A 12,159-nucleotide genomic window follows, 5' to 3' on the forward strand; every position below is an offset into this window, starting at 1 on the left:
TGTGTCTATCTTCAAAATAAAAACTTCTATGATCCCCATTTCTGCTCTCTGAGAACTAGCAGTTGTCCAATATGGCCGACGATGTAATGCTAAAGACGGTAAAGAGGATAACAATATAAGATTTCCCTCCTCACCTGTGCTGAATAACTTCAAGGTCCTCCAGTTTCTCTGGAATCACCATGCTGTTAAGCCACTGCTCCTTCTCGTCGATCCAAACCTCGCAGGCGTCAGCCTCGCTGAACATCTTATAAAGAGCCAGTGCATCCTGCAGAGCTTGTTTCCTCAGCCTGGTGAGCTCTGCCAGCTCCTTGTAGCGCTCCTCGATGCCAGCCAAGCGTCCGGTGATGTCTTCTGATTGGCCCAGCTCGTTAGGCAGCGCCTGGGCCTGCTCGTGGAGTGAGTCGATAACGGGTCGGTAGCTAGCCACCTCGGCTGCTGCATCTTTGTGCTTCTTCACCAGTGCCTGCGTGGAGAACTCATCATGGCCAACATCATCGCTTGAGACGATGCGCAGCGCGTCCAGCATCCATGCATCCACATCATCAGCATCAGCCTGGAACTGGTGTAAGCTGCAGGCTTCCTCTAGACGTGCCTTCCGGACTGCCGCGAGTTGCTCCAATGCTGCCCACTGAGCCTGCACGTCAGCAATGCGCTCACGGATCTTCACCTCTCCGAAGTGTCCAGCGTCAGCCATTGCCTGACCCTCACGTACCGTGTGCTGCAGGTGCCCAGCGCGACCGCTCATCTCGTCCTCAAGCGCTCGGTGCTTACTCAGCAAACGTACGGCACCTGTCAGGTCCTTTCCAACGTCATCGGATGACAGGATCTGCTCCTTCTCACGGATCCAGCCCTCCTCCTCAGCCATTTCCCAGAAGAACTTCCAGAGACGACGAGACTCCTCCAGACGTGCACGGCGCTCAGCCGCCAGCTGAGTCAACTCCTGGTAGCAGAACTCCAGGTGAGCCACACGATCACGGATCACCTGCGGATCACATGGTTTGTAACCTGCAGGAAGTGGAAGGTAATTTTGGAAGTTAGAGATGTCGATAAATTGGTGAAACGGAATAAACAAGAAGAGAAGGTGGGAAGAAGTAATTGAGGAACATGACTTGAAGGGAAAAAAGAAAGGAAATTCAGAGAGATGAGTAAACTCTAGGAAATGTTGAGCATCAACCCATGTTTAATATGTAAAACTGTTTTTTTTCTTCAGCCTATGAACCACAATGATTGATATTTTTTATTACCATCATCATCAACCGCAAACTTCTGGGCATTGGTATTGACGGCCCTCACGCGGTCTGCCTGGATGGCGATATCAGCCTCCACCAGAGCGTGTTTCTGAAGCAGATCTTCTACTCCCAGCAAATGCTTTCCATAGTCCTGAGACAGCAGAAGCATCTATGGAGAGAAGCAAAGAATCATGATATACAGCCTACAACCAGATATTTATTTTTGCTTTCTGTTCTACTTCTCTCACTTTCCTTCTCTCGCTTCTAACCTCCCACTACCGCTCTCACCCACTCTCTCCATACCGCCTCCTTTGTTTCTTTACCTTCATCTCATCCATCCAGTCCATGATGTAAAGCATCTCCTGGAAGACACGCTGCACACCCAGGTTCATCTCCAGCCTCTGCCTACGTGCCTTCAGCAGCTCCAGAAGGTAGTCCCAGAGACGCAGTACATTGTCCTTGCGTGCTGTAATGCGCTTGATATCATGGTAGTTCTCTGCTTCCAGTTCTTTAGCCACAGCCATCACCGCTTGCACACGCTCCTCATAAGCTGCAATGTCCGTCTCGATGGCTTCGTGCTTCTTGGTGGCCGCCTCCACTGCCTGAAGATCGAAGCCGAAGTTATCCTGAAAAGGGAGCAAGGGAAAGGGGTTACGATGTATTTCTTTCATTACATGCATTGCTGACTAAAAATATCCACCCTCTACTGAAAGATCAGACTTTGTGTGTTAATTTTACTGAAGTAATGTAAGAGTTATGTATTATTATTACTATGATTACCCATCCATCCATCCATCCATCCATCCATCCATTTTCTATCGCTTATCCGAACTTCTCGGGTCACGGGGAGCCTGTGCCTATCTCAGGCGTCATCAGGCATCGAGGCAGGATACACCCTGGACAGAGTGCCAACCCATCACAGGGCACACACACTCTCTTACACACACACTCACACACTACGGACAATTTTCCAGAGATGCCAATCAACCTACCATGCATGTCTTTGGACCGGGGGAGGAAACCGGAGTACCCGGAGGAAACCCCCGAGGCACAGGGAGAACATGCAAACTCCACACACACAAGGCGGAGGTGGGAATCGAACCCCCAACCCTGGAGGTGTGAGGCAAACGTGCTAACCACTAAGCCACCGTGCCCAACCATGATTACCCGGCATGCAAAAACTAATCAAACACAATTACACCAGCTAGTGAAAAAGATAGGATTCTGATTGGCTACCTGTGACACCAGCCGCTGGTTCTCGCTGAGCCAGGTTTCTCTCATGGCGGCCTTGCGGTCGAAGCGGCGTGCCAGCTGCTCCAGCTTCTCCTGACGAATCAGCTCGTTCCTCAGAGCCAGCTCGCGCTCATGCTCCGCCTTCTCCAGACGCTCCCAAGCCTGCACACACACACACAATCATGATTAACACTATAACCATCATCCATGTACAGCAGAATCCAAACTCACAAACATCCACTCATAATCTTATCTTATGACTTGAGTGTTGAATTCTCTGTTCTTACCGGTCAAAAGGTATTATATATTTTCTCCATTTAGGAGATGTTTACTGAGACTTTCTGGAAGGAGCCTCAAGTATGAGAGCCTTGAAAAGTCAGAGCTACAGAAACTTTGCAGTTTCATGGTAGAGATAAACAGTGTTGTATAAATTACTAGAAAGCAATACCTGAGTAAAAGTACAAGTATCGTACTAGAAAAAGACTTTGGTAGAAGTGAAAGTCACCTTTTAAAATATTACTCAAGTAAAAGTCTTAAAGTATCTGATATTTACTGTACTTAGGTATCAAAAGTAATTTTCTGATATTAAATGTACTTAAGTATTTGAAATAAAAGTAAAAAGTAAAATTTCAGTGATTTTCGGTAGGCATAAGAACAGGGGCGGTTCTAGGGTTTCATCTTTAGGGGTTTTAGCCCTCAGTGAGAATTAAAAACAAGAAGAGTTTTATATTATATATTATATGACTACATAGTAAGCCAAAAGTTATGGTGTTATTAAATGGCAAAAGTGGACACCAAAATTTTATGCATGATGTAATGATGCCAGTCTCGAATCAAATCAGTTCATGTACGTGTGCATTCTCTACTAATAGTGTGTCCAATGAATGCAGTCATTATTAAACAAATATTCACAAATCAATAAATGTTATTTTTAATTAGTATTGATATTGCATCACTATTTTGTTCGTGCTATCAACTCTGGTAATAAGAATAGTGACATTTCACTGCTTTTGGTTGCTTTTGGTTAAAAAATGCCTCCTGCTCTGACTGCGCGTGCACGATGCGCGTGCCTGTGCTTCTCCGTAGAGCGTGCGGACGTGCGTGCAATCTAGGAGCAGTGATTCGCCAAACCTCCCTTAATGCAGTTTCACACATTTCTTCTCATTTTATTTTGTAGTAACGAGTAACGAAGATGCTTAGTGGAAATATAACGGAGTAAAAGTATACATTTTATCTCGGAAATGTTGTGGAGTAAAAGTGGAAGTTGACACAAATTTAAATAGCGAAGTAAAGTACAGATACGTGAAATTTCTACTTAAGTACGGTAACGAAGTATTTTTACTTCGTTACATTACAACACTGGAGATAAACTACATTTCTTTAATAATAACTGAATGGGACGACAGTTTATAGCAGTTTAACCTTAATTAAACACGATTCTTAATACAGACTTGAGAATTAAATGTAACTGTATACACATAAAAGTATAATCTGTCATTTTTAGCAAACAAAATATAATAATTCTTGTCAAAAAAAAAAAAAGGAATAAAACACAACACAGGCAGTGCTGTTATAGGAAATCAACTCTGGCTAACTCTGCTTCCTACTCCAACCTTGTCACTGATGATTTTCCTAAAACAGCACACCCCAGCTCTTTGATTCCTAAAGCGTTAACCAATGACATTTTGCATGTTTTACAAGTACTGATCATTTACCAGACACTCAAAGATTTTCAGAGTGACTTACATTTTCTTATTTCAGTTTATACACCTGAGCATCTTGCTAGTCCTGGGATTCAAACCAATGACCTTCTAATCAGTAGTCTAACACCTTAACCACTGAGCTATCACATCTAACCGAAACCATGTCTCACCTTGTTGATGTCTGAAATCAGCTTGCCCTCTCTGGGCATGTAAACTTTCTGGTTGTTGGCTCTCATTTTGCTCTGAATTGTGAACAGAAGGACTTCCAGGTTACCTTTCTCTGTGAACCTGAAGAATGAAGCAAAAACAGAGCCCAATACATCAACCTGTATATTTTGTTATATTTTTAACTGATTCAAATCACTTGATTCTACCTGATTTACTTGATTCAACTATTAAACTCCTTGTCATTCATTTACATTTAATTGCATTTCTATACACAGAACCTGACGAAATGAGGCAAAACAGAGCCATAGACATCAACATGTCTATTTTGCTATATTTTTAACTGATTCCAATCACTTGTTTCATTTTGATTCACTTCATTCAACTCCTTGTCATTCATTTACATTTAATTTTATTTCTATACACAGTCCTAAGACGAATCAGTTGAGGTGTACATTTAACATGACATGATAACGGAGAACCAAAATGGCATAACACTCACTTAGGATGCTTTTTGATTTAGATGGAATTGTTTGAATCATTTGTTTCGATTATTAACTCAATTCAATTCAATTCAATTCAATTCAAGTTTATTTGTATAGCGCTTTTTACAATAGACATTGTCTCAAAGCAGCTTTACAGAACATAAACACAGAGCAGAAGGTAAACATAATTAATGATAAAGGAATTAACGAATAATAAAAGAAATAAGAATTAACAGAATAAAAATTCTAGATTATTATTAGATGTATATAGTTCACAGTGTGTATGTATTTATTCCCCTATGAGCAAGTCTATTAACTCTCTTTTATTACCTTCAATTCCATTTCTACACAAACTTGTGAAGAAAAAGTTGACATGATAACAGAGAATGAAAATGGTGTACCATTCACATGGGAGGCTTCTTGATTCGTTCTGAATCACTTCATCTAATCGAATCGATTCAATGATTCAACTCCTTGTCATTCACTTACATTCAAATCCATTTCTATACAAACTTCCAAGAAGGTTCATTTCAGATGCAAATTTAACATGACAAGATTATAGAGAACAAAACTGCTGTAACATTCACTTTGGAGGCTCCTTGATTCAGTTTGAATCAATTGATTCAATGATTCAACTCCTTGTCATTCACTTACATTCAATTCCATTTCTATACAAACTTCCAAGAAGGTTCATTTCAGATGCAAATTTAACATGACAAGATTATAGAGAACAAAACTGCTGTAACATTCACTTTGGAGGCTCCTTGATTCAGTTTGAATCAATTGATTCAATGATTCAACTCCTTGTCATTCACTTACATTCTATTACATTTCTATCCAAACTTCCAAGAAGACTTGGAAACTTCATTTCAGGCATAAATGTAACATGATACAATTAAAATAGCAAAAGACTCACTTGGGAGGCTTCTCTACAGTGCGGTACGTGTTGAAGGCCTGGAGCTGCTGCTGGACCCCTACCAGAGAATTAGCAAACTTGCGGTTGTTGAGGATGATGATAGTCTGCTCAATCCACTCCAGAAGATCTGATGCAAGAGACTCGTATTTCTCGATCATCTTCTCTGTTTCGATGGCGTTATCCAGCACCTGGGATGGACAATGAAGGGGTATTTGCTTGTGCGCCACATCATTATTTCAATACACCTGTAAAAAATCTGACGAAGACTCACTTTGCCGATACGTTTTCCCTCCACCTTGAGAGCCTTCATCTTGGAGAAGTAGTGATAGTATGTGACGACATAGGTGATGACTGACTTCTCGTCAGGATGATCCACGCTGATATCTAAAGACAATATGATACTATACTGTAATTTCGTTACATCATAAAATCATCAAATCATTAAAATCTCTACATAAAATCTCTACAAAATCTCTGTCAATAAATCCACTGGTTTACCAAAGCCTTTCTGGTTTTACTGGCTTTTATCTGCTTTACCAGTAAACTTTATTCGGAAATACTTTGCATTATATGATTTATACAGAGTTGCTGCTGAATTCTGAAATCTGATGCAGTCAGAATATGTTGATTGATTTCTCGTTATTTTTCCGTATGCTATATTTTTTACTCCGTTACTCTATGATGTTACCGTTTCTATAGTAACAGCCTTTGGTACTCTTAGGTAAAGGATGAAGAGACGTTTATTTAAATTTTCCGGAGGGAGCTTTCTGGTTTCTCAGTAAGCTTCCAAAACTTTCAAAATATGTTTTTGGGGTTTTTTTTTATTTTTTTAAAACATTCGTCTTTTTTCCATCATATTCGTGTTCAGACGATCAAACAAAAAGTGCATTTTTTTAAGCACAGAAGACTTCAAGACTAGATATTGGTCCAAAATATCTAAACATATTCATATTAAAATATAGATTTTGTGAGGCTAGTAGAAATGACTATATGACCCAGATTTATGTTTGTATAATCATAAACAAAACAAATGATTTTGTCACTATGAACTGAAACCACTAACGTGCTGTTTTCCCCAGTAAGATAATATAATAAGCAGCTCATCAGACGTCAGCTCTGGATATAACGTGCAAGAGGAGGATCTCACCCTCGGGGTCGAGCAGTTTAGTGAGTCCCAGGTGCTGCTCAGCTAAGTTGAAGGCATTCTGCAGGTTGTAGTGAACGTTGGACTTCTTCAGCTTGTCAAAATCAATAAGATCCGGCCTGTAAACAAAGGAAGACACAGGTTTCATGGAGCACCAGATAACACAGGATGGGACAAAATGGTGGACAATCTGAGCCAAGAACTGAAACTGGAGCTCTGGTGGCAGTGCGGGGTTCTTACCTGTGTTTGTGAATGAGGGCGTTGAACGCCATGCCGTCGCGCCAGCTGGTGGTGAAGTTGTGGATGTTGACATTTGGATATCTGTAAAGAAATCCATAACGCTTAAACATCTGCTGCTGGACGAACACAAGACTCGCTCGACATATTATCGTGTCCGTAGCTCAAAAACACAGAATTGTAGCCTGAAATTTTGGCTTTAAAAAAGGAGTGCCCTCAAACCAGTACAGCGAAATAAATAAATAAATAAATAAACAAACAAATAAATAATTATTTAAAAAAAAAAATTAAGCGGTTGTTAAAATAAAATTATTCTAATGTTTATTGTGTGTAATATTCCAAAATGTAATGGAAAAAATAACCCAAATAATAATATATTCAATATTTAATACTTTAGTTTAATACTAAATAATTGACATATTAAATCATTTAAATGACTTTATCACCCAGCTTAATTATTTATTAACGATAAAAAAAATATATATAGTGATCCTGTTCTCAGAACTCAAGTCATCTCTTTTATACTCGTAACTCACCCTGCCGTCTTCATCTGGCACCACAGGAGCAGAGCGTCTTTAGCCGAGCGCTTCTCCTTATTGTCTTCTGTTACAACGCTGATGTCTTGGATCTGTTCCACACACGATACCACAAGAGTACACTTCAACATCACGGCTCAGACGACATACAAATATTACTACGTTTAAAACAGAGGACTGTTATTTTAAGGTGACCTGGAAACGGAGGATGATGGTCCAGATGAGGCCGAGCGTGAGGCGATGGTTGCCGTCGACGATGTCGTGGGAGCCCATGTTCTCCAGATGGACGCGTTGTTCCTTGAGGAACTGCAAGGCTTTATCCACATTCTCCAGACAGTGGATTCTCATTCGCCCCTTCGTGGGTTTGGGCTGCAAATGACAAATGATAATTAATGATCTCCTTCTGATTATTAAACAACACCTAACTAACCTTAAAGCTATAAGAATAAGCCCATGGATGTTGGAGGGGAAAAATTTCCATTTACACTTGTTTCCTATTCTCATGATTGAAACCCGAAAGCTGTATCAAGACAAATCGCCTCCTGATATGCAAATCGCCTCCTGATATGCAAATCGCCTCCTGATATGCAAATCACTTCCTGGTATGCAAATCGGCTTTTAAAGCATGACCAATACGTTGTTTTCCAAATGCTTTAGGGAAAGATCAGACACATCAGAAATATAACCAGACTAAAATAATCAATAAAATGAGAAGGTACTCAGAAGGTTTCCTGTTAAGTACTGGAGTCTTATTCGAATACAACAGCAATATTCAATGATGATCATGTTATTAATAACTATAAAGAATGACAGCATTTTTTGTATTCGTTTAATTAAATATCTTTCTTGTTAATAAGACCAAGAAGCCACGAACATGTAGATGCCGGAATCGGCTTTAAGTTTTAGTTCGCAAAATGTGGTGTGGCCTACAAACATGGCCACCACAAACTCCCAACACACACACACACACACACACACACACACACACACACACACACACACACACACACACACACACACACACACACACACACACACAAAGCTTCATGATGAAAATACTTCTTCTTCCATAAATAAACATTGCCTAACTACAAATTTCTAATTATAATTATGAGTTTCTTATTAGGCTCACATCCATTATGCAAGTCGTAGTGAGGATGTTACTATTAAAATGCCTTCTGACCAATCAGAATCAAGAATTAAGCAGCGGTGTGGTATAACTGTGGTGTAACTCCTGACACAACACAAATGATATCCTAAAGCAGCAAACCACCATCAGAAGTACTGGGCAACAGACAATATTTTTATTGTCCTAGTATCAGAACTCTTATTGGCTGTTATTCTGAATTCTGTATTTTATCAAAAAAGTGGGATTGACACATCCTTATTTATTATCCATTCTGCCTAAGAGAAATGTTTAAACTGGTACTTGTGTAAAAGATCTGTCCAAAATCACTACTTAACTGATATGTGTAGGCGAGGAGATCATGGTCCACTTGTGTTACAGTTAAGTGAACTGTAGCTTAGAAAACACAGATATATTTTTATTTGTATAACATTTGAGCTAAAGGTTTCTTCGGATCGCCGGAAATTATTACACAAAAGTTAGATTAATATCTGTACAACTGACCAATTAAAGCAAAAATGATTAAAGGTAATAATGGTGGTGATGGCCACCAGAAAATCTTTAATAAAAAAATCTACATCTCTGAAGCTTCAGCTTGGAGTGACGATCTTCCAAAATATATTTATTCGATCGATGTTTCGAAGATGGAGGTAAAGATTGCTGTCTAATACATTGCTCCAAAATATCATCATCATCATCATCATCATCATCATCATCATCATCATCATCATCATCTCATTCAGTTAGCCTTTGTGTGCTACAAGTGGGGGCAGGGACTTCATCTAAGTGACCACAACCATCAGGATAGAAAGGTGAAGAACTTTTTTTGCACTAATAAATTAAAGAGGAAAAGGGAATGGAACAGAACTAGTTTTTTCCCCATTAATTAGTCACCTGTCTGTGTCATGAATAGACCTAGAAATGCTTTAAAGTGAAACAGTTTTCAAGTTCAGCACTGCTACGAAATCCGCCCTTAGTTACATTAGCTTTGTTTTGAGAGTCAAACTTAAGTCCCCAGATAACACATTTCAGTCCAGACAGAGGTGCAGTGCTGACAGAGCTGTACAAGTTAACATGACAGGCCTCGGTATCCTCCACTCCGACTCCTTTCCTGCGAGAACACGGGACCGGAGCTCGAGTTAATGATGTACCATGGCCTTGAGGACAGACTGGGCTCTATTCTGTTTCTATTCTGACATGCACGACGGACAAGAGTGGCTCTCACAGGAAAAGCAAACTGTCAAAGCGCAAGACAGATTGAGACACTTTCGGATGGAATGTCCTGCTCTAAGTAGGGATTATAAACGTCTTTTGTGTTTTTTTCCCCCTACTCCACTCTGTCTGTTGTTAGATTTATTGTGTAAGAATTTGGGAAATGTCGTATATGCCGTTTCTTGGAGTTAAAAAAAAATATGTTTGGGTTTCTAACCCGGCTCGAACGGAGCGTGCGAGTGAATGAGTAACTGGATGCCGTCAGAGGCGTGTGTGCTGGGATATGATGTACGAGGAGACTTTGGACTCAGGCGTGGTCGCTGCGTCTGAAGAGAGAGAGAGAGAGAGAGAGAGAGAGAGAGTAGAGAGAGAGACGAAATGAAGTAATGGAGGCTGGATGTGGGGGATGGTGTAGTGGTGGTAGAGGATACAAGACCCTTAAGGACAGGTATTTCAGCGACTACGTGATCCGCAATGTGAGAGTTATTTCAGAGGTCAACAATCTAGAAAACTAGACAGAGAAAACGGAGAGCGTGTTGCTGTCTGCATCCCTATTTCAGAGGTGTGTGTAGTATTATCCTTGTGTGTGCTGAGTGTGTAAGGAGACATCATGCAGACAGTCTCACTCTCACTCCCTCACACACACACACACACACACACACACACACACACACACACACACACACACACACACACACACACACACAGCATAGCAGCTCTACGATGACATCAGCACTTTTCAATGGAGTCAATAAAGATGCTGCATGCGACAGACAACAACCTTTAATTACAGTTAGATAACATACCAGAGAATGTTTGCTAAAATGCTGATGGATGATATTTATAGGAGGAGGGAATAAATCTCTTTAAAGTCCTTATATAGCTCAGCAGCCATCTTGGCGACGCCCCAGAATTATTTACAGTCATGCATCTTCAGGCTCCTGTGTATCTCAGATTTCAAAATTAGTAGCTGATATTAGTTTAAGGTTTAAAGTAAAATATTAATTTGTAGAGAATCCTGGGGTTCTGTACTTAGAACCTTTTCCCAAAAATGTCTTTATATAGAACTCAGAGCCCTTGAGCAAGGCCCTTAACCTTCACAGCACTGTATTGTTATTGTAAGTTGGGATATATGAAGAAAGAATTTCACTATGCTGTAATGTATATTCGACAAAAACGAAGGCTTCTACTATATTATTTAAAAATTATATATATATAAAACTCTGGGATTCTCTACAGGGCCATTAGAACAATTTTAAAAAATGGTTTTATGTAGAACCCTAGATGAGTAATATTAAGTTTATTAAAATGATTCTATAATTCAAATAACTGTGTAAATGGGTGCCATTACTTTCGGAGTGTTATCTCTGTGAGACATTTTGAAATGCCTTTTCATCTATCACAGGGAACAATCGCATACACTCTCACACACACCTTCAATCTACAACATATGTCTTTGTACCAGGGGAGGAAACCAGAGCACCCCGAGGAAACTCCCAAGGCACGGGTACAACATGCAAACTCCACACACACACAACGGAGACTAGAATCGAACCCCTAAGCCCTGGCAAATGTGCTTCATTTAAATTATACAAGACTTTTTTTTTTTACTAAAATTAGAACAACACAATTGATGTATACATTTAATTAGCAATAAGCAACATGAAAACAAAGTGGCTTCTTAAATAGTTAAAAACGAGGATTGGCCAACAATGAAGTCTCTCTCCTTTTTGCCATTCTCTCGTCGTCCTCTTAGACGTGATCACGGACACACACCGATTGAGATATCTGTTGAAAAAGCTACGTTGAATCCAATTTTCTAGCATCTTAACCTGTTCTGCCCTGAAAAATTGGACGCTAAGGCAGTTTGTTTGAAATGAACCATAGTAAATCGTAGTAAAAACCTGCTACTGTGAGCGACCATTACTGTGAGCAGCTCACTGTCGGTTCTTCAGAATATTTGAAACTCGAGTACACAGAGCTCAAGAGTTAGGAAGTGCAGCGATGTAAACTAGTCCATTACAGGTGAGTGAACCTGCTGTACGCCGATATTGAATGTCAGCACTACAAAGCATTAACAGCGCTACGGCAGGATGTTATGTAGGTGCTTTCCCAGAGTCTGTAAACAGATCCTGCTCTCACGACTCGTTCGGCTAAAACTCTTCCTGTTCAG

The 12,159-nt window shown here is 40.2% G+C and overlaps 1 protein-coding gene across 3 annotated transcripts in view; it reads right to left on the minus strand.

Annotated features, from left to right (window-relative positions):
• Positions 1-12,159, minus strand: part of sptbn1 (spectrin, beta, non-erythrocytic 1) — an 84,451-nt gene that overhangs the window by 22,665 nt on the left and 49,627 nt on the right. For all 3 annotated transcript variants that reach the window (XM_047810609.1, XM_047810611.1, XM_047810610.1), the window contains 11 exons: positions 7,844-8,017; positions 7,649-7,740; positions 7,116-7,196; positions 6,879-6,994; positions 6,003-6,115; positions 5,732-5,919; positions 4,336-4,453; positions 2,466-2,624; positions 1,553-1,855; positions 1,245-1,398; positions 135-1,005 (listed from right to left, as the gene is read on the minus strand). In XM_047810609.1, coding sequence (XP_047666565.1) covers positions 135-1,005; positions 1,245-1,398; positions 1,553-1,855; positions 2,466-2,624; positions 4,336-4,453; positions 5,732-5,919; positions 6,003-6,115; positions 6,879-6,994; positions 7,116-7,196; positions 7,649-7,740; positions 7,844-8,017 — 2,369 coding nt within the window. The remainder of the gene's footprint in view (positions 1-134; positions 1,006-1,244; positions 1,399-1,552; positions 1,856-2,465; positions 2,625-4,335; positions 4,454-5,731; positions 5,920-6,002; positions 6,116-6,878; positions 6,995-7,115; positions 7,197-7,648; positions 7,741-7,843; positions 8,018-12,159) is intronic.

The sequence above is a fragment of the Tachysurus fulvidraco genome, chromosome 2 (assembly GCF_022655615.1).
Source record: "Tachysurus fulvidraco isolate hzauxx_2018 chromosome 2, HZAU_PFXX_2.0, whole genome shotgun sequence".
Classification (NCBI taxonomy): Eukaryota; Metazoa; Chordata; class Actinopteri; order Siluriformes; family Bagridae; genus Tachysurus; species Tachysurus fulvidraco.